Consider the following 21,865-nt stretch of genomic DNA (forward strand, 5'->3'; position numbering starts at 1 on the left):
TTGGAATTTTTCAAATCGGTCGAGAAATGTTGAAATAATTGAGAAATGGTATTCCAGGAATATCGGGAAAACTGGGAATTTTTTCCAGTTCAAAAAACAACTTTGTTTTTTATCCTGATTAAGAGGAATGTTTGGACGGTGGAACGGTTGAAGTGGGTTGAAAAATGTGGGAGGAGTAGTCGCCAGAAAAAAGGGTCAAAAAAGGGTTTGAAAGAAAGGGGAATTCCTGGAATTTTTTTGAACTTGGAAAAATGATAGGTTGAATTTCCAGGATGAGTGGAATATGTTGAAGGTGGAATGGTTTGAGTCGGTTGAAAATTGCGAATTGTGGAAGTTTAAAAAATGGACAATTAATTTTAAATGGGGAAAATGTCCCTGAAAACTGGGATTTATTGGAAATCCGGGAATTTGTTTAAATTGTTGAAGAAGAGCACACAATTTTGAACAAGCTGAATATTTTGGAGTTGGAACGGTTTGAATCGGATGGAAAATGTGGGAATTGTGGAACTTTGAAAAATTTCCCATTAATTTCAATGAGAATTACATGGGAATTGTGGAAAAAGCGGGAATTTTTAGGAAATCAATGAAAGACTTGAATGAGTTGAAATGGTTGGTGTTGGAATTTTTCAAATCGGTCGAGAAATGTTGAAATAATTGAGAAATGGTATTCCAGGAATATCGGGAAAACTGGGAATTTTTTCCAGTTCAAAAAACAACTTTGTTTTTTATCCTGATTAAGAGGAATGTTTGGACGGTGGAACGGTTGAAGTGGGTTGAAAAATGTGGGAGGAGTAGTCGCCAGAAAAAAGGGTCAAAAAAGGGTTTGAAAGAAAGGGGAATTCCTGGAATTTTTTTGAACTTGGAAAAATGATAGGTTGAATTTCCAGGATGAGTGGAATATGTTGAAGATGGAATGGTTTGAGTCGGTTGAAAACTGCGAATTGTGGAAGTTTAAAAAATGGACAATTCATTTTGAATGGGGAAAATGTCCCTGAAAACTGGGAATTCTTGGAAATCCGGGAATTTTTTTAAATTGTTGAAGGAGCACACAATTTTGAACAGGCTGAATATTTTGGAGTTGGAACGGTTTGAATCGGATAAAAATTGTGGGAATTGTGGAACTTTGAAACATTTCCCATTAATTTCAATGAGAATTACATGGAAATTTGGGAATTTCGGAAAAAGCGGGAATTTTTAGGAAATCAATGAGAGACTTGAATGTTCTGAATGAGTTGAAATGGTTGGTGTTGGAATTTTTCAAATCGGTCGAGAAATGGTATTCCAGGAATATCGGGAAAACTGGGAATTTTTTCCAGTTCAAAAAACAATTTTGTTTTTTATCCTGATTAAGAGGAATGTTTGGATGGTGGAACGGTTGAAGTGGGTTGAAAAATGTAGGAGGAGTAGTCGCCAGAAAAAAGGGTTTGAAAGAAAGGGAATTCTGGGAATTCCTGGAATTTTTTTGAACTTGGAAAAATGATAGGTTGAATTTCCAGGATGAGTGGAATATGTTGAAGGTGGAATGGTTTGAATCGGTTGAAGAATGTGGAAGTGGTGGAAGTTTGAAAAATGGAAAATTAATTTTGAATGGGGAAAATGTCCCTAAAAGCGGGGAATTCTTGGAAATCCGGGAATTTTTTAAAATTGTTGAAGGAGAGCACACAATTTTGAACAGGCTGAATATTTTGGAGTTGGAACGGTTTGAATCGGTTAAAAAATGTGGGAATTGTGGAAGTTTGGAAAAATGTCCAATTCAAATTTGGGAATTTCATGGAAATTTGGGAATATCATAGAAATTTGGGAATTTTGGGAAAAGAAGGAATTTGGGGAACATTTTTAAAAGACTTGAATGTTCTGAATGAGTTGAAATGATTGGTTTTGGAATTTTTCAAATCGGTCGAGAAATGTTGAAGTAGCAACATGTTGAATTAAGAAACGCTATGGCTCTGATTGTCCATTCTGCCTCTTAAATTGATCATAAGTTCGCTTTGCAGAGTGGAAAGCTTCTCTGAGATGTTACCCAATTTGCGATTCAATTCCGAGATAGTCAAAGTCCGAGTGCTCAGAGCTCTGCCCAACCCATCCATCGACTCCTTGAACAAATGTGTCGCTAGACCAGAGCAACCCTCAGTCCAGTCAGCACATGACCTATTATCACAGTTCCAGAAAGGTAAATATTGTCAATATCTTCGACGGAAAGAACCGCCAGGAACAAGACTCCCCACTTCTCCCAAGAGTCCCTCATGTATCCAGCAGCAAAGTCAGGACAGGCAGGTTTATCACAGCTGTTTATCTTTTTATGGAGGAATGTAGTCAATCATAGAACTGGCACCCGATGTTATTCAAAAAGTATTGACTTTGAATCGAGATTCGATTCCGAATCGAATGGTTTCCTCCAGGAATCTAATGGAATGGAATCGTGGGGTGCCCAAAGATTCACAGCCCTCCTCCCTACCATGTGTGTGTCTCTTTAGGAGCCAGGGTGGCACCCTCAGGACCAACTGCCTGGACTGTTTGGACAGAACCAACAGTGTCCAAGCCTTCTTTGCGCTGGAGGTGAAGCACTTGGGACAAGCGTCCTCCTCCAGGTTGGTGTTGGTCCTAACCGTCCCGCTGCCTCCGCTCAGATGTTGCCGAAGCAGCTGGAGGAAATGGGTCTGACCGAGAAGCCGCAGCTGGTGGCCCGCTTTCAGGAGGTGTTCAGGACCATGTGGTCTGTTAACGGAGACTCCGTCAGCAAGATCTACGCGGGCACTGGCGCCCTGGATGGCAAGGCCAAGGTGCAACAAGCTGACTCTTTACTAGAGATCGACCGTTTATCGGCGCTGATATTTGGCATTTCGACTTATAGCGGTATCGGCCTCTTTTTGTCGGTATAGGACTTTCTTTTTTTTAATACTCCAGCAGATACAATATATAAACATATGATACCAGTATTTTGTATTTAAAAATATAAATAATTAGTGAAGTCGATGGTAATAACGACTGCTGAATCACCTGCCTTTTTGCCAGATGTAGCCCAATTTTTTTGGTAATTAATTTAAAGAAAAAAAATACTCTCACTGTCAATAATTCTCCCCAAATTTGTTTTGATATATATTGAGAATTTTCCCGGTCTGCTCAGCCCCTTTCTCTCTTTCTAATGCAGTGCTGACTGTCTACAGTTCGTCTCCTCTGCTTACCTGTCAAAAAAGCAAGGTTTTGCCAGGAAATCCAGTTTTTGTTCTTCTTTCCTGGCATCTTTGTGATCCCGTTCTGTTATTTTTCGCTACTGCGGCAATGGAGTCACTCGACAAACTCGTCAAAGGAGCGCCCCGAGTTTCACGTCCCGTGATTTAACCAAATAACGTGACAGAGAAGGATGGACATGAAGACGACAGAAAAGATAAATACCTTTTGTGTAAATATTTTGACAAATAATAGATGATTATATAAGTAAAGAAGAGCAGGCAGCAGCTCACACATTCTCATACTTTCTGTAACATCCAGGAAGAAAATATGTCAAGCCATCTTGAAAAATGTCTCGACTATAATCTACGTCAGGGGTCAGCAACCTTTTTGAAAGCAAGAGCTACTTCTTGGGTAGTGATTAATGCGAAGGGCTACCAGTTTGATACACACTTCAATAAATTGCCAGAAATAGCCAATTTGCTCAATTTACCTTTAACTCTATGTTATTATTAATAATTAATGATATTTACACTTAATTGAACGGTTTAAAAGAGGAGAAAACACACAAAAAATGACAATTAAATTTTGAAACATAGTTTATCTTCAATTTCGACTCTTTAAAATCCAAAATTCAACCGAAAAAAAGAAGACAAAAACTAGCTAATTCGAATCTTTTTTTAAAAATTAAAAAAAGAATTTATGGAACATCATTAGTCATTTTTCCTGATTAAGATTAATTTTAGAATTTTGATGACATGTTTTAAATAGGTTAAAATCCAATATACACTTTGTTAGAATATATAACAAATTGGACCAAGCTATATTTCTAACAAAGACAAGTCATTATTTCTTCTAGATTTTCCAGAACAAAAATTTTAAAAGAAATTCAAAAGACTTTGAAATAAGATTCAAATTTGATTTTACAGATTTTCTAGATTTGCCAGAATATTTTTTTTTTATTTTAATCATAATAAGCTTGAAGAAATATTTCACAAATATTCTTCGTCAAAAAAACAGAAGCTAAAATGAAGAATTAAATTAAAATGTACTTATTATTCTTTACAATAAAAATAAAAAAATTACCTGAACATTGATTTAAATTGTCAGGAAAGAAGAGGAAGGAATTTAAAAGGTAAAAAGGTATATGTGTTTAAAAATCCTAAAATCATTTTTAAGGTTGTATTTTTTCTCTAAAATTGTCTTTCTGAAAGTTATAAGAAGCAAAGTAAAACAATTAATGAATTTATTTAAACAAGTGAAGACCAAGTCTTTACAATATTTTCTTGGATTTTCAAATTCTATTTGAGTTTTGTCTCTTTAGAAATAAAAATGTCGGGCAAAGCGAGACCAGCTTGCTAGTAAATAAATAACATTTAAAAAATAGAGGCAGCTCACTGGTAAGTGCTGCTATTTGAGCTATTTTTAGAACAGGCCAGCGGGCTACTCATCTGGTCCTTACGGGCTACCTGGTGCCCGCGGGCACCGCGTTGGTGACCCCTGATCTACGTGAAGGAGCTAGGAATTATTTTTTATTAAAATATTCACAATATTTTAGTCTTTCTCATGAGGAAACCTTACAATGTATTAAATTATAAAGGTATAAAGTGGAGTGTATGAGTTATTATGATATTTTGACCAATTTTAACAGGAGATTTTTCTGTATTTTGAAAAGTAAATGTCGATGCTCGTCTTAGACACACGTAATAAAGGTAAATTAAATTATCAATCAATCAATGTTTATTTATATAGCCCTAAATCACGAGTGTCTCAAAGGGCTGTACAAGCCACAACGACATCCTCGGTACAGAGCCCACATATTAAATTAAACACAACATAAGGACCCATTACCTCCCTGCTAAAATTAAACACAACATAAGGACCCATTACCTCCCTGCTAAAATTAAACACAACATAAGGACCCATTACCTCCCTGCTTGGCACTCAGCATCAAGGGTTGGAATTGGGGGTTAAATCACCAAAAATGATTCCCGGGCGCGGCCAGGGCTGCTGCCCACTGCTCCCCTCACCTCCCAGGGGGTGATCAAGGGTGATGGGTCAAATGCAGAGGATAATTTAGTGTGTGTGTGTGACAATCGTTGGTGCTTTAACTTTAACTTAATAAAACATTATGTCGCTACTGGTCCCACCTTTCCTAAAAAAAAAAAATGTTTAAAAATAACTTGTCCAGCTATTTAATCAACTTTTACTGCAAATAAATCTCAGCTTCAAGTATCGCTTATCGGCCTCCTTGACCACTAATAATCGTATCGGCCCTGAGAAAAACCCCATAACCGGTCGATCTCTACTCTCTACACACGCAAATATTGAGAACTTGTGACTTTGAGCTCTACTGGAGGTCGACAAATGTGTGCTGCAGTCTCTTATCTTTTGTGTGCTGTCTCTTTCTGCCGCCTTCTGGAATGCTCTGCATGTGTGGTAAGTTCCTGTTTGAGCTGTCGCTCCCCCCCTCCCCCACCCCCCGAGTCCCTTCATTCAGTTGTCGTGGCTTAAGCTGTTGTAATAAGCGGTACGGGATGGGCATTCTTCTTCAAGGCCCACAGTTTTCCGGTGTCGATAAATCTGGTGCTGATATCTTATGATTCCCAAGTCCTATTCTTGTTATTTGCGGGTTTCGTTGATGTTCTTTGTCAGATAAAACAAGGACAATTTGATTTAAATCATCCACACATGGTAACGAATCAAGGCATTAAGTGCGGCTCTTGGCTTCTTTGGGTGGCGTGGGAATTACATCAGCTTTTTGCCCTTCAGTGGTTGGTTGGTTGGTTGGTTGGTTGAAGTTTGGCGCGCAGCAAATAATAAAGGTTGTGTCGTCCACCCGCAGGCGGGAAAGCTGAAAGACGGCGCTCGCTCGGTGACGAGGACGATCCAGAACAACTTCTTTGACACGTCCAAGCAGGAGGCCATCGACATCCTGAGGCTGGGCTCCACGCTCAACAGCGACCTGGCCGACAAAGCTCGGGCCTTGCTCACCACTTCCAGTCTTTACGGTAACTAATCAAAGTTTCGCATCCATCAGAACCTCTAAAAAGGCGCGCATTAGAAGCGTTTAAAAAATATAGCTATTTTTGCTCCGATACCGAACATTAAATGAGTCTGATTGTCCTGATTTGGTGGCTATTTTGTGTCCTGAGTCATTGGAATGATTGAAATAACACTGCTGCTCATTTATGCTAGGTTTGTGCCATAAAAAACATTTGTTTGTGCTGTAAATGTGTTTAAGTACAACGGGACCTCCATTTACCAACTTAATTGGTTCTTGGTCAAGGTTTGTAAATAGAAAAGTTTGTATTGTGAAGTAAATTTCTACTTACACAATGTAAATACGAATAATGGATTTCAAGCCTTGACTAAAGTCTGTATTTTATAGAATGTTTGAACACAATCTAAAGGTTTTTAAGTACAGTGGAACCTCGATTTACGAACATAATTGGTTCTTGAGCAGGGTTTGTAAATAGAGAAGTTTGTCTAGTGAAGCTAATTTCTACATACACAATGTAAATATGAATAATAGATTGCTGTCTCGACTAAAGTCTGTATTTTAGAAAAGGTTTGTACAGAATATAAAGGTTTTTAAGCACAGTGGAACCTTGATTTACAAACTTAATTGGTTCTTGCACAGGGTTTGTACATGGAAAAGTTTGTATAGTAAATTACATTTCATCTTAATTAATGTAAATATGACTAATAGGTTCCAGTTTTGACAAAAGTCTGTATTTTGGAAAAAGGTTTAAAACACAATATAACAATTTTTAAGTACAGTGGAGCCTCGATTTACGAACCCAATAGGTTCTTGAGCAGGGTTTGTAAATAGAGAAGTTTGTCTAGTGAAGCTAATTTATACATACACAATGTAAATATGAATAATAGATTGCTGTCTCGACTAAAGTCTGTATTTTAGAAAAGGTTTGTACAGAATATAAAGGTTTTTAAGAACAGTGGAACCTTGATTTACAAACTTAATTGGTTCTTGGGCAGGGTTTGTACATGGAAAAGTTTGTACAGTGAATCACATTTAATCTTAATCAATGTAAATATGACTAATAGGTTCCAGTTTTGACAAAAGTCTGTATTTTGGAAAAAGGTTTAAAACACAATATAACAATTTTTAAGTACAGTGGAACTTCGATTTACGAACCCAATTGGTTCTTGAGCAGGGTTTGTAAATAGAGAAGTGTGTATAGTAAAGCAGTTTTCTACATACACAATGTAAATATGAATAATGGGTTGCAGCCTCGACTAAAGTCTGTATTTTAGAAAAGGTTTGAACACAATCTAAAGGTTTTTAAGTACAGTGGAACCTCGATTTACGAACTTAATTGGTTCTTGGGCAGGGTTTGTACTTGGAAAAGGTTGTACAGTGAATCACATTTCTTCTTAATCAATGTAAATATGAATAATAGGTTCCAGTTTTCACAAAAGTCTGTATTTTGGAAAAAGGTTTAAAACACAATACAACAATTTTTAAGTACAGTGGAACCTCGATTTACGAACCCAATTGGTTCTTGGGAAGGGTTTGTAAATAGAGAAGTGTGTATAGTAAAGCAGTTTTCTACATACACAATGTAAATATTAATAATGGGTTGCAGCCTCGACTAAAGTCTGTATTTTAGAAAAGGTTTGTACGGAATATAAAGGTTTTTAAGCACAGTGGAACCTTGATTTACAAACTTAATTGGTTCTTGAACGGGGATCGTACATGGAAAAGTTTGTACAGTGAAACACATTTCTTCTTAAACAATGTAAGTATGAATAATAGGTTCCAGCGTCGACTAAAGTCTGTATTCTGGAGAAGGTTTAAAACACAATATAAAGGTTTTTAAGTACAGTGGAACTTCGATTTACGAACCCAATTGGTTCTTGGGCAGGGTTTGTTAATAGGGAAGTGTGTATAGTAAAACAGTTTTCTACATACACAATGTAAATATGAATAATGGGTTGAAGCTTCGACTAAAGTCTGTATTTTAGAGAAGGTTTGACCAGAATGTAAAAGTTTTTAAGTACAGTGGAACCTCGATTTAGAACTTAATAGGTTCTTGAACATTGTTCGTAAATAGAAAAGTGTGTATAGTGAATCACATTTTTTCATAAACAATGTAAATATGAATAATGGGTTCCAGTTTCGACTAAAGTCTGTATTTTAGAGGTTTGATCAGAATATAAAGTACTGATGTAATGTTTATCAAACATAACAAGCGGGGGATGAATCAACGTTCTCTTAATTAACAAGAAGCTAAACTGTCCTGTATGCGCTGTGCTGCCAATGCACACAGAAGTCCCTTGGGTGCCCTCACAAACGATCGGCAATCACAAAAATCCTTAACTTTAACAACCGAGTTGCTACAATAATAAACATTTTTAAAAAGTCAAATCCACTACATTAACATCGGAGGAGCAGTCTACTTTGGCATATTTTTCCAGAAATGTCCCGTGTCATCACAACTAAAAACTTGCTGTGGTACAAAGCCTGCGTCGTAACAAATAGTCTTTTTTTTTTTTAATTCCACAGCAATTCTCCCCTTCTTTCCACGCCCGTCTGTTGTCTTTTGGGGACACATTGAGTCGGCAAAATGCTTCCCCCTGCTTTTTGTCTGCAGGCGGGACACAACATGTCTGCTCAGGTGTCTTGTCCTACTGTGATCTAACGTGCCCCTTCTCTTCCTTCTCTCCACGCCCGCACTCTTAAGTCACTGAGCCCGTCTTGCAATCAGGTACAGTAACTGATCAGGGGGGCGGAGCCTTTCATCCCCCCCGCCCCCCTCATTTGTGTCCCAGTCAATGGTTCCAGCTTCTGCACTTCCAATGGCGTATGGGAAGTTAATTCAGAAGTGAACCATTGCCAATGTTCCTTATTCTAGTGTAAAGTGCATGTGGTGTGTTCGTGACGTCATGCTTTATCCCTTCACCGCCTCACCGGGGAAAAAACAACCATACGTCTTTTTGCAAAAGTGTCCTCACTTCTTGGTGTTCTCCCACAGCCTCCCCCAGGGTGCTGCTGGGAATGTGTCAGAACTTCCACAAGTACACGCGGCCCAAACAGATCCGCGTGTGCGTCGGCACCTGGAACGTCAACGGCGGGAAACAGTTCCGCAGCATCGCCTTCCGCAACCAGACTCTCAACGATTGGCTGCTGGACGCGCCCAAGATCGCGGGAGTCCCCGAGTTTCAAGGTGTGTGGGTTTTGCCCTAATGGCCGGGTCTTCAACCATTTCAATCAGATGTTAGCATGCTGATGTTTTAGGCAGTGTTTCCCACACATTCATTTATTTGTGGCGGCCCGCCACGAAAGAATTAAGGCCGCCACAAAAAATAGTTGTTTTTTTTTGTTTTTTTGTGTTTTTGTGTCCTGTCCAGCTTCTCAGGCAAATCATATAGTTGATGTAGATGCCCATATAGGCTGTTCACATTTACTTTACAAAAGAGAAGTGTAGGATCAAGATTTTTGGAGCTCTTTGTTCAGTGGATCAGATGTTTGATGAAGCTTTGTGTCTATCTACCACCACTACTGTATATTTGTTACTGACTGTGGCAGGACACCTGTTTCACTTTATGTTGCTGGTAAATAATATGCTTGTAGTAGTAGGCCGTACTTATCAAGCTTCTTAGAGTGCCATTTTACACTTAAGTCCTGAGAATTTGCGAAATTTAGTCCTACTCTCAAACTTAAGAATAAAAGCTTTTTATCAACGTTCTTAACTAATGCTAACATGCTAGCATGGTAACATTTTAAGATAGCATCTTTGCCAATTTCATACTTTTATCGTAATAATCATGGATTTTGTTACTTGGCGCCTTCTTAGAAGTATGCTAGCTGTTTCCCTGTTAGCATGCTAATGTTAACTAATGCTAGCATGGTAACATTTTAAGATAGCATTTTTGCCAATTTCATACTTTTATCGTAATAATCATGGATCACGTTACTTTGGCGCCTTCTTAGAAGTATGCTAGCTGTCCCCCTGTCAGCGTACTTATCCGTGTCCGATTCTCCTCTCCTCTTTCCAGATAGCAAAGCGAACCCTGTCGATATCTTTGCCATCGGGTTCGAGGAAATGGTTGAGCTGAACGCTGGAAACATTGTCAGTGCCAGGTAAGTGCGAGACATCACCCTGTCGCGCACGTAGCGTCGTCTTCAGCACGCGTTTGCTCTCGCAGCACCACCAACCAGAAGTTATGGGCCGCCGAGCTGCAGAAAAACATCTCCCGGGATCACAAGTACGTGCTGCTGGCCTCGGAGCAGCTGGTGGGCGTGTGCTTGTTTGTCTTCGTCCGCCCGCAACATGCGCCCTTCATCAGGTACTCCTCCTCGCGCCCCCTTTAAAGAGACGACGCCTCGCCGGCCCGTTTTTCCAGTTGTTGTCTTTTTTTTTTTTTGGCTGTCGTCCAGGGACGTCGCCGTGGACACGGTGAAAACGGGAATGGGCGGGGCTACGGGCAACAAAGGGGGCGTGGCCATCCGCCTGCTCTTCCACACCACCAGCGTGTGCTTCGTGTGCTCCCACTTTGCGGCGGGACAGTCGCAGGTCAAGGAGAGGAACGACGACTACAACGAGATCACGCGCAGACTCAGCTTCCCCATGGTAAGATTGAAAAAAAATTGGATATCATCGGCCGATAAATGCTTTAAAATGTAATATCGGAAATGATCGGTATCTGTTTCAAAAAGTAAAATGTATGACTTTTTAAAACGCCGCCGTGTACGCGGACGTAGGGAGAAGTACAGAGCGCCAATAAACCTTAAAGGCACTGCCTTTGTCACATAATATCTACGGCTTTTCACACACACAAGCGAATGCAAGGCAAACTTGGTCAACAGCCATACAGGTCACACTGAGGGTGACCGTATAAACAACTTTAACACTGTTACAAATATGCGCCACACTGTGAACCCACACCAAACAAGAACGACAAACACATTTCGGGAGAACATCCGCACCGTAACACAACATAAACACAACACAACAAATACCCAGAACCCCTTGCAGCACTAACTCTTCCGGGACGCTACAATATACACCCCCCCTACCCCTCAGAGTAATAAATGTTGACTTAATGCATGCTAACATTTAGCAGGCTAGTATTTTTAATATTTTATTTGCGGTACACACCTCAGAGTAATATATTTTGGTACTGGATGCATGCTAACATTATCAGGCTAGCATTTTAAACACATTTTTAAGGTACACACCTCAGAGCAGGGGTGGGCAATTAATTTTTACCGGGGGCCGCATGAGCAACCCGAGCACTGCTGGAGGGCCACACCGACAATATTTCAATTAAATTTTGTTCAATATTATTTTTGATATATACCGTAAGATAAATAATAATAATAATAATAATAATTAATAATAATAGTAATACTTCAACATAGTGTGTGTAACAGCATTCCATGACTGATATAAATAAATTAACATTAATAATAAATGACAGTAAAATAAGCACACGTATGACTGAGGAGTCATAGTGTAACTTTGTGTGGTGTTTGAGTTGTCCGACTTTTTGTGTGGCCATAAACGCACCAGTGGTTTAGTGCTATGCGTGTTGGTGACAGATGACAAGTTGCTTTTGGCCTGCTTTGTACGGCAGAAAATGACTAGTTTTTACAGATAGAAGTGTTTTACTTATGTTTTTGGTGTGGTTATGGCCGAATATAAACAGTTTTGCTCAATAAAATGATCGATATAATTCCTGTCCTCGAAGCATCTCGATAGACGTTACAATAATTGAACGGTGTTGACGAACACCGTTAGGGCCGCTTGTTGTCACTGTCACTCAAAGTTGCATTGCAAAATTACACACAATAAATATGTTTATTTTGTTTAGAATTCAGATGGGATTTGATTTGGTGCGCGGCATATATTTGCTGCGCGCAGCGGACGCTTGAGCAGTGCGCAATTGCGCAGGCGCGCACCTTAGAGGGAACGTTGCTTGGCAGTCCATGTCTTGTTGAAAACACGCCATTCCTCGTCAACTTTTCTCTTTTTAGCGTCTCGGGTGTAAACCGTGCATCACTTGTCGCTGCATGTGCACCTTCACTCGCAGGTTACACACGGACACACGCCCATAAATAATACTTTTCAAAATAAAAGCAGCACAGTTGTATTGCGCGCAGGACATAGATGTTTTTTCAACTTTATTTTGTAATTGCAGTTCTTCACATTCACTCACAATCACGCATACGTCCACACGGAAGTAATACAAATAACGATTTTCAAAACAAAAGCAGCACCGTTGTATTGCACACTCGACATAGATACTTTTTAAAATTTATTTTGTAATTTATAATTGGCCTCACGCGGGCCGGACAGGGACGCACAAAGGGCCGGATGTGGCCCGCGGGCCGCAGAATGCCCAGGTCTGCCTCAGAGTAATATATTTTGGTACTGGATGCATGCTAATGTTATCTGGCTAGCATTTTAAACACATTTTTAAGGTACACACCTCAGAGTAATAAATGTTGGTACTTGATGCATGCTAACATTTAGCAGGCTAGCATTTACAAAAAATAAATTGCGGTACACACCTCAGAGTAATATATTTTGGTACTGGATGCATGCTAACATTTAGCAGGCTAGCATTTTAAACACATTTTTAAGGTACACACCTCAGAGTAATATATTTTGGTACTTGATGCATGCTAACATTTAGCAGGCTAGCATTTTAAACACATTTTTAAGGTACACACCTCAGAGTAATATATTTTGGTACTCGATGCATGCTAACATTTAGCAGGCTAGCATTTACAAAAAATAAATTGCGGTACACACCTCAGAGTAATATATTTTGGTACTGGATGCATGCTAACATTTAGCAGGCTAGCATTTTAAACACATTTTTAAGGTACACACCTCAGAGTAATATATTTTGGTACTGGATGCATGCTAACATTTAGCAGGCTAGCATTTTAAACACATTTTTAAGGTACACACCTCAGAGTAATATATTTTGGTACTTGATGCATGCTAACATTTAGCAGGCTAGCATTTTAAACACATTTTTAAGGTACACACCTCAGAGTAATATATTTTGGTACTCGATGCATGCTAACATTTAGCAGGCTAGCATTTACAAAAAATAAATTGCGGTACACACCTCAGAGTAATATATTTTGATATATATATATATTTTTTTTAGCTAATTTACCATATATTTTCGTGTTTCGACAATGCAAACTGTTAGCATGCTAGCTTTTGTAGCTCATTTTGTTCATATTTCTTGTCACTCTGGCCAGCATGCTACCTGTTGGCTTTTGAGTTCGGCTTTGCCTCGTCAGCATTCACACAACATTTCCATCAAAACTTCATTCTCTAGTTCTTCAAAAAAATAATCTATATATCGTACTGGTTTTGAAGGTGAAAACTACCAAAATGGCGCTGGCATCCGTTGATTTGTGGGTCTTTGTTGTGTGGGTTAAAAATGAGCGTCTTTCCCACCAGGGTCGCCTGCTCTACTCGCACGACTACGTCTTCTGGTGCGGCGACTTCAACTACCGCATCAACCTGCCCAACGAGGACGTGAAAGAGCTGATCAAGCAGAAGAACTGGGACGCTCTCACCGCTGGCGACCAGCTCTTCGACCAGAAGAACGCCGGTTCGGTACGACGCCGCCCGCCTCGACTCGGTTAACGCGGCCGAGTGCTGACGGGGACGCTTCTCTCCCGTCAGGTGTTCCGAGGATTCACCGAGGGCAAGTTGGACTTTGCGCCGACGTACAAGTACGACCTCTTCTCCGAGGACTACGACACCAGCGAGAAGTGCCGCACGCCAGCCTGGACCGACCGCATCCTCTGGACCAGAAGAAAGTGGAACTTTGACAAAACAGGTCCGGGCAAACACGGCGACTCTCTTCCGTTGTCTTGACTGACTTTTAACGTGCTTTGCCGACGTGTGCAGCGGAGGAGATGAACGTGGTCGGAGCGGCGGAGAGCGAGGCCGACCTGGAACACCACTGGAGCCCCGGGACCCTGAAGTACTACGGCAGGGCGGAGCTGAAGACCTCAGACCACAGGTCAGCCAGTGTTTTTAAACAAAGGCACATACACACCACCAGCAGAAAAGGGTAAAAAATGAAACTCCACCAGTTTGTTGTTGATTCCTGTCTCGCGCTGTTAATTTGGTGACCCTTCCTGTTTTGTTGGCGTCCTCCTGTAGCAGCGTCACGCCTTCCTTCGAGTGCTATCGCCCGCACCTGCTTTGTTTCCGCAATCAAGACTATTTCAGTTGTGCGCACGCTATCCTTCTCTGTGGGGACATTTTTGATTGTCGTGTCACGTACGACGCCGTCTCCCTGCTCCACACGCTGTAAGTTTTTGCTGTCGTCCAGCATTCGGTTTTTGATTACTTTGTAGCCAGTTCCGTTTTACTTTTGTTTTGCATAGCCATGCTTCAGTGCCTTTTCCTAGCAGGATTGATTGAGACTTTTATTAGTAGGTTGCACAGTGAAGTACATATTCCGTACAATTGACCACTAAATGGTAACACCCCAATAAGTTTTTCAACTTGTTTAAGTCGGGGTCCACTTAAATTGATTCATGATACAGATATATACTATCATATATACTATCATCATAATACAGTCATCACACAAGATAATCACATTGAATTATTTACAATCAGGGGTGTGGAAGGTGGGGGGGTATGGACATCAAGTAGTGGACATAGAGAGAGAGAGAGAGAGAGAGAGAGAGAGAGAGATCAGAAGGCATAAGAAAAAGAAAAAGTATCTGCATTTGATTGTTTACATTTGATTATTAGCAATCCGGGGAGGGTGTTAGTTTAGGGTTGTAGCTGCCTGGAGGTGAACTTTTATTGCGGTTTTGAAGGAGGATAGAGATGCCCTTTCTTTTATACCTGTTGGGAGCGCATTCCACATTGATGTGGCATAGAAAGAGAATGAGCTAAGACCTTTGTTAGTTGGGAATCTGGGTTTAACGTGGTTAGTGGAGCTCCCCCTGGTGTTGTGGTTATGGCGGTCCTTTACGTTAAGGAAGTAGTTTGACATGTACTTCGCTATCAGGGAGGTGTAGCGGATTTTATAGACCAGGCTCAGTGCAAGTTGTTTTACTCTGTCCTCCACCTTGAGCCAGCCCACTTTAGAGAAGTGGGTAGGAGTGAGGTGGGATCTGGGGTGGAGGTCTAGAAGTAACCTGACTAGCTTGTTCTGAGATGTTTGGAGTTTAGATTTGAGGGTTTTGGAGGTGCTAGGGTACCAGGAGGTGCATGCGTAATCGAAAAAGGGTTGAACGAGAGGACTTGCCTGTTGTTTAAGGCTGCACCTAACGATTATTTTTCTATCGATTAATCTATAGATTATTTTTTTCGATTAATCGGTTAATCTATAGATTATTTTTTCCGATTCATCTATAGATTATTTTTCCTTTTACCGATTATTTTTTTATTCAAAATGAAGATGAAAAAATAAATGTAGGCCCGTTTTTTCAAAAGGCATGGCTTTTATTTACAAAAAAAAAGAAGTATGGCCACTCAGTCAACATTGACAACAACATGACTAAATATTCTGAAGCAATGTAAACATTTAAAACTTTTAACATTCAACAAAATTAAAAGTAGCTTATTTGCTTTTTAATGTGCAAATATAAAAGTCAACATCCAGTGCAAATCTTAATATTCTGCAATAGTATAAGCATTTCAAAAGTAAAAGTATTGCTTATTTTGCTTTAAAATGTGCAAAAATAAAGATCAACATCCAATACAAAAAAGTGCAAAGCGAAATATTCTGTAACAACAGTGTAAACATTTCAACAAAAGTGAAAGTATTGCTTATTTGCTAAAATGTGCAAAAATAAAGATAAACATCCAATACAAAAAAGTGCCAATCTAAATATTCTGGAGCACTGTAAACATTAAGTATTGCTTTTAAAATGTGCAAAATAAACATCCAGTCCAACACAGTACACAATAACCAATTCTACTCATTCCAGTGAGTGACTAACAGTTGTAATGAAGAAAGGTTAGTAACAGACACCTTCATAACAATATGTAATATGTACAATATACACACTGCAAGTATATATATCATGTAGTAACAGACACCTTCATAACAATATGTAATATGTACAATATACACACTGCAAGTATATATATCATGTAGTAACAGACACCTTCATAACAATATGTAATATGTACAATATACACACTGCAAGTATATATATCATGTAGTAACAGACACCTTCATAACAATATGTAATATGTACAATATACACACTGCAAGTATATATATAATGTAGTAACAGACACCTTCATAACAATATGTAATATGTACAATATACACACTGCAAGTATATATATATATATAATGTAATAACAGACACCTTCATAACAATATGTAATATGGTCAATATTTGACGTATTTTGGTCATTTTAATCAATGCTGGAACTAATTTGTCGGCGCATTTATTTCCGTTTTCATAGCAGCGCACTTCCGACTTCTGGCAACAAATGTGTTCCTACTTCCTGAAACAAAGGCGAGTGTGTACTCTAATCATAGCAGACTTTGATAACATACAACAAAGACGACTATTTTTGGACAAATGAGGATTCACAACCTTCTTATTGAAGCTGAATATACTCGGGATAAACTACTGCTTCTAGAAGCCAGAACAAAGGAAGGGTGAGACGTTGGAGCAGACGGAAGCCGAGAGAGTGGGGAGAAAGTGACTCAAAGCTGCAAAAATGTGTAACTTGAAGCCATGTTATTTCGACATAAATGGAGTGCTTGCCCAAATAAACGGGAAAAAACGCACCACTGTCCATCGAGTGAGTCACTTTTATATTGATCATGATACACACAGCATGTCATGTGTGTTATTACAACTACACTACATACACTGCCCGGCTAGCTGAGTACAAACAAAACATGAAATAATACTTTACAGATACTGTAATATGATTGTTCATGTTTTTCACTCAGTACAGATTGCTGTCCTATCACTCAAACGTGTTTTGTGTTGTCGTAGAAGCTAGCTTATCTCCTGCCGTAGTTAGCTCTTAAGACTAACACCGTAGCACGTCGACGTGTTACTACGCTATAAAAAATAGTCCAGTGGTCGCTCTTACAATAACAATGCTGCTAACCACCTAGAATGAGCCGTCTATTACATGTTAGAATGCAAAAAAATGTGTCTTCTTGTCTCTCGTAGTGATTGTGAACGATAGGCTGAATTCCCTCCCCCCAAAAAAGTGCAGTTCCCCTTTAAGTGTTGTGGATAATGCATATGTTCAAGAGTTATTTCTTTATTCATAATCATGTTTGAATCAGCTCATATTTTTCCATGTATACTCTGTATACCAGTTTCTCTTTGTCTTCAGATTGCCTGTTTAGACAGGGTCGTAAACCATCAGGAATGTGAACACAACCCCCAAGTCTCTCTTGTTATCAGTGTTGAGAGGAGGGGGGGGGAGATGGGGGCTTTCTTTGTGTGAAAAGAGTTGCTTTTGCCTTTGGAATGCCAGATCAACTTGGGCTACGCATTTGGATGTGTTGTTCGAGGCTGGTCTCTATTCTCAAATATTTGACAATAAATTACAAAATACCTATTCTGTGCTTGGTGGTACCTTTGAGTTCAGTTTATATGTCATTAAGGAACTTGGGACTGACCAGCGTTTTACATCCCACTTGGAGGAACATCTGGTCAAACGCAACAGTGTCCACAAGATTGAGTAAATTGTGTGTGTCCAGGCCCGTGGTCGCCGTCATGGACGTGGACATCCTGGAGGTGGACCCGGAGGCCCGGCACCAGGTCTACAAAGACGTCATCGCCCTGCAGGGTCCTCCAGACGGCACCATCCTGGTGTCTCTGTGCTCCTCCGGACCCGACGACTACTTTGACGACCCGCTCATCGACGAGCTCCTGGACAAGTTTGCTCACTTTGGCGAAGTGATCCTCATCAGGTGAGCGCGGCTTCCTGTGACACGAGACATGTGATCGCTCACATGACTTGATATTCTTTTGCTGCAGGTTTGTGGAGGAGAAGATGTGGGTGACCTTCCTGGAGGGTTACTCTGCTCTTGCTGCTCTGTCTCTGAGCGCATCAACGGTAAGTCCCTTAGAATATGAACACTTGGAGCAGAACAGGGGTCTCCAAACTTTTTATACTGAGGGCCCCTTACACTGAAAGAATGCGGGGGACCATTTTGATATTTTTTTACCGTCAAAACCAATAAAATATATACATAAAAGTAAGCCATATATTAATTTTGTTTCTAACTTTCAACACTTAAATACTTTAGATCAGGGGTCACCAACGCGGTGCCCGCGGGCACCAGGTAGCCCGTAAGGACCAGATGAGTAGCCCGCCGGCCTGTTCTAAAAATAGCTCAAATAGCAGCACTTACCAGTGAGCTGCCTCTATTTTTTAAATTGTATTTATTTACTAGCAAGCTGGTCTCGCTTTGCCCGACATTTTTAATTCTAAGAGAGACAAAACTCAAATAGAATTTGAAAATCCAAGAAAATATTTTAAAGACTTGGTCTTCACTTGTTTAAATAAATTCTTTTTTTTTTTTACTTTGCTTCTTATAACTTTCAGAAAGACAATTTTAGAGAAAAAATACAACCTTAAAAATTATTTTAGGATTTTTAAACACGTATACCTTTTTACCTTTTAAATTCCTTCCTCTTCTAACAATTTAAATCAATGCTCAAGTAATTTTATTTTTTTTAATTGTAAAGAATAATAAATACATTTTAATTTAATTCTTCAATTTAGCTTCTGTTTTTTCAACGAAGAATATTTGTGAAATATTTCTTCAAACTTATTATGATTAAAATTCAAAAAAATTATTCTGGCAAATCTAGAAAATCTGTAGAATCAAATTTAAATCTTATTTCAAAGTATTTTGAATTTCTTTTAAAATTTTTGTTCTGGAAAATCTAGAAGAAATAATGATTTGTTAGAAATATAGCTTGGTCCAATTTGTTATATATTCTAACAAAGTGCAGATTGGATTTTAACCTATTTAAAACATGTCATCAAAATTGTAAAATTAATCTTAATCAGGAAAAATTACTAATGATGTTCCATAAATTATTTTTTAAATTTTTTCCAAAAAGATTTGAATTAGCTAGTTTTTCTCTTCTTTTTTTCGGTTGAATTTTGAATTTTAAAGAGTCGAAATTGAAGATAAACTATGTTTCAAAATTGAATTGTCATTTTTTTTCGTGTTTTCTCCTCTTTTAAACCGTTCAATTAAGTGTAAATATCATTAATTATTAATAATAACATAGAGTTAATGGTAAATTGAGCAAATTGGCTATTTCTAGCAATTTATTGAAGTGTGTATCAAACTGGTAGCCCTTCGCATTAATCACTACCCAAGAAGTAGCTCTTGCTTTCAAAAAGGTTGCTGACCCCTGATTTAGATCTATCTGTTGCCATAAAGCTTTTGTTTTGTAGGTTAAGTTAAAAGTAGAGATGTCCTATAATATGCTTTAAAATGTAATATCGGAAATTATCGGTATCGGTTTCAAAAAGTAAAATGTATGAGTAGGGATGATGTTTGATAAGGAATTATCGAGTTCGAGCCAATTATCGAATCCTCTTATCGAACCGATTCCTTATCGATTCTCTTATCGAATCCAGATAGGTTGTTGTATATGGAAAAAAACAATATTTGGTTTGACAAAAGCTCACTTTTATTTTATAAGAAAAAATTTTTAAAATAAATAAATAAATATTGACTGTTACCCCCCTAAAAAAAATAAAAAAAATAAATATTGACTGCTGTTACCCAAAATATATTAAGTGGGATTTTTCAGAAAAACAAAAATATACAGTAACACAAAAACAACCTGTCTCTGTGATCACTATCAATGTGGAATGCGCTCCCAACAGGTATAAAAGAAAGGGCATCTCTATCCTCATTCAAAACCGCAATAAAAGTTCACCTCCAGGCAGCTACAACCCTAAACTAACACCCTCCCCGGATTGATAATAATCAAATGTAAACAATCAAATGCAGATACTTTTTCCTATGCCTTCTGATCTCTCTCTCTCTCTCTCTCTCTCTCTCTCTCTCTCTCTCTCTCTCTCTCTCTCTCTCTCTCTCTCCACTACTTGATGTCCATATCCTACACCCCCGCCCCCTCCACACCCCTGATTGTAAATAATGTAAATAATTCAATGTGATTATCTTGTGTGATGACTGTATTATGATGATAGTATATATGATAGTATATATGTCAGGTGTATTTATAACGACATGGCTTCCCACACTTGAAAAGGAAGGACTCGATGAGGCTCAGGATTTCACTCGTATTTCAGTTTATTAACTGGAATCTTGGAAGATGAAAAACCGGTAGTCCGTTTGGTTTGAGTCCTTTTTCCCATGCGTTTGTGAAGTGCTTTCGTGGTTTTAGTGATCGTCTCTGTCTCTGCTGCTCTCAGCTCCGTCCTGCACACTGAGTGAAACGGGTGCATTTGTTTGCTTTGTCCTGTCTGCGCTGCTCATCAGTCTGATTGCGCTCACCTGCTGGAGAGCGCACCTGGTGAGGCGCGCCGCGGAGCAGCGCTTCTGCTGTGACGCGCATGCAGCGCTTCTGCTGTGACACGCATGCAGCGCTTCTGCTGTGACGCGCATGCAGCAGCACAGCCGCTGTCACACACACACCTTCAGCCGCACCTCCAGGCAGATCGCCGCAACACCTCCCACTCGATCTTTGCAGTGTAACCTGGAAAGATCGCACCTCTCAGGCGAGCTGGTCTCCCCTGACCTGATCCTCCGCCGGGATGAGGACGACAAGGCGTCGGACGTCTCGATGCAGTATGGTGCCCTGGAAGTCCTTCTCCTTAGACCTGGACTCTTTAACGACAGGGTTTGGAGTCTTCACCTGAACGCACCCACTTGGAGAGACTTTCACGTGGACATCTCGGACAATGCCTTTGGGATCTGCGTTCACACTGACAACTCTTGCTAGCTTGAACTGACCCCTCAGTGCATTTTGGTCGCAGAGCCACACTATGTCTCCAATGGCAGCATTTCTTTCAGCAGTATGCCATTTACTGCGGATGAACAGGTTTGGACCTGCGAGTTGGCTCCAGGACTTCCAAAAGTAGCTGACTTGCATTTGAATCTCTTGCAGCCTTTTGAAGGGGTAAGTTGTGTAGTCGAATGTTTTGAAATCTCCACTTTGTGTGGCTCGACCAAGCAACAGGGTGTTTGGAGTGATGTATTGGATGCCGTCCTCACGGCACTGGACTCTAGCGTCGATAGGCCTTTCGTTGGCAAGGTTGGCGGCCAGCTTGAGTACAGTCAGGAATTCACTGAAGGCAAGGCCTTCTCCTCTACCAAGGCTTTGTAGAGCTCTTTTGGTGATCTTGACAGCAGCTTCGGCGGCACCGTTTCGGTGAGGTGAATCGGCTGGAAGGATTCTCCACATCCAGTCGGTCCCATTCCTGGCAGCATATTCTTCTAGTGATCCTTTGTTTTGTCGTCTCAGGTAACTGTACATCTCTTCAAGGACAGGTTTTGCTCCAATAAAGTTCGTACCTGGATCGGACCAGATCTTCTGAGGATGGCCTCGGACAGAAGTGAACCTCTGGTAAGCAAGTAGAAAGCTCTCCGTTGTTAGCGTGTTTGCCAGTTCGACATGGATGGCTCGGCTGGACATGCAGCAGAAGAGCACGCCCCATACTTTCATGCTCACCCTCCTCTTGACATC

General features: G+C 39.8%; 2 protein-coding genes across 5 annotated transcripts in view; one reads left to right on the forward strand and one right to left on the reverse strand.

Moving 5' to 3' along the window:
* synj1 (synaptojanin 1) overlaps nucleotides 1-21,865 on the forward strand; it is an 82,212-nt gene that overhangs the window by 36,562 nt on the left and 23,785 nt on the right. For 3 of the 4 annotated variants that reach the window (XM_062046754.1, XM_062046756.1, XM_062046757.1), the window contains exons 10-22: nucleotides 2,475-2,556; nucleotides 2,628-2,780; nucleotides 6,014-6,179; nucleotides 8,877-8,900; nucleotides 9,168-9,359; nucleotides 10,192-10,276; nucleotides 10,342-10,482; nucleotides 10,574-10,766; nucleotides 13,623-13,781; nucleotides 13,851-14,007; nucleotides 14,079-14,193; nucleotides 17,884-18,096; nucleotides 18,164-18,242. In XM_062046754.1, coding sequence (XP_061902738.1) covers nucleotides 2,475-2,556; nucleotides 2,628-2,780; nucleotides 6,014-6,179; nucleotides 8,877-8,900; nucleotides 9,168-9,359; nucleotides 10,192-10,276; nucleotides 10,342-10,482; nucleotides 10,574-10,766; nucleotides 13,623-13,781; nucleotides 13,851-14,007; nucleotides 14,079-14,193; nucleotides 17,884-18,096; nucleotides 18,164-18,242 — 1,759 coding nt within the window. The remainder of the gene's footprint in view (nucleotides 1-2,474; nucleotides 2,557-2,627; nucleotides 2,781-6,013; nucleotides 6,180-8,876; nucleotides 8,901-9,167; nucleotides 9,360-10,191; nucleotides 10,277-10,341; nucleotides 10,483-10,573; nucleotides 10,767-13,622; nucleotides 13,782-13,850; nucleotides 14,008-14,078; nucleotides 14,194-17,883; nucleotides 18,097-18,163; nucleotides 18,243-21,865) is intronic. The other variant, XM_062046755.1, reaches the window with a different exon arrangement.
* On the reverse strand, nucleotides 20,494-21,654 carry LOC133649540 (uncharacterized). The gene is made up of 2 exons (XM_062046130.1): nucleotides 20,674-21,654; nucleotides 20,494-20,605 (listed from the first exon to the last, which is right to left on the reverse strand). Exon 1 carries the CDS (start codon nucleotides 21,581-21,583, stop codon nucleotides 20,894-20,896), a length of 690 nt encoding a protein of 229 aa, XP_061902114.1. The 5' UTR covers nucleotides 21,584-21,654; the 3' UTR covers nucleotides 20,494-20,605; nucleotides 20,674-20,893.

Source organism: Entelurus aequoreus, linkage group LG05 (genome assembly GCF_033978785.1).
Source record: "Entelurus aequoreus isolate RoL-2023_Sb linkage group LG05, RoL_Eaeq_v1.1, whole genome shotgun sequence".
NCBI lineage: Eukaryota > Metazoa > Chordata > Actinopteri > Syngnathiformes > Syngnathidae > Entelurus > Entelurus aequoreus.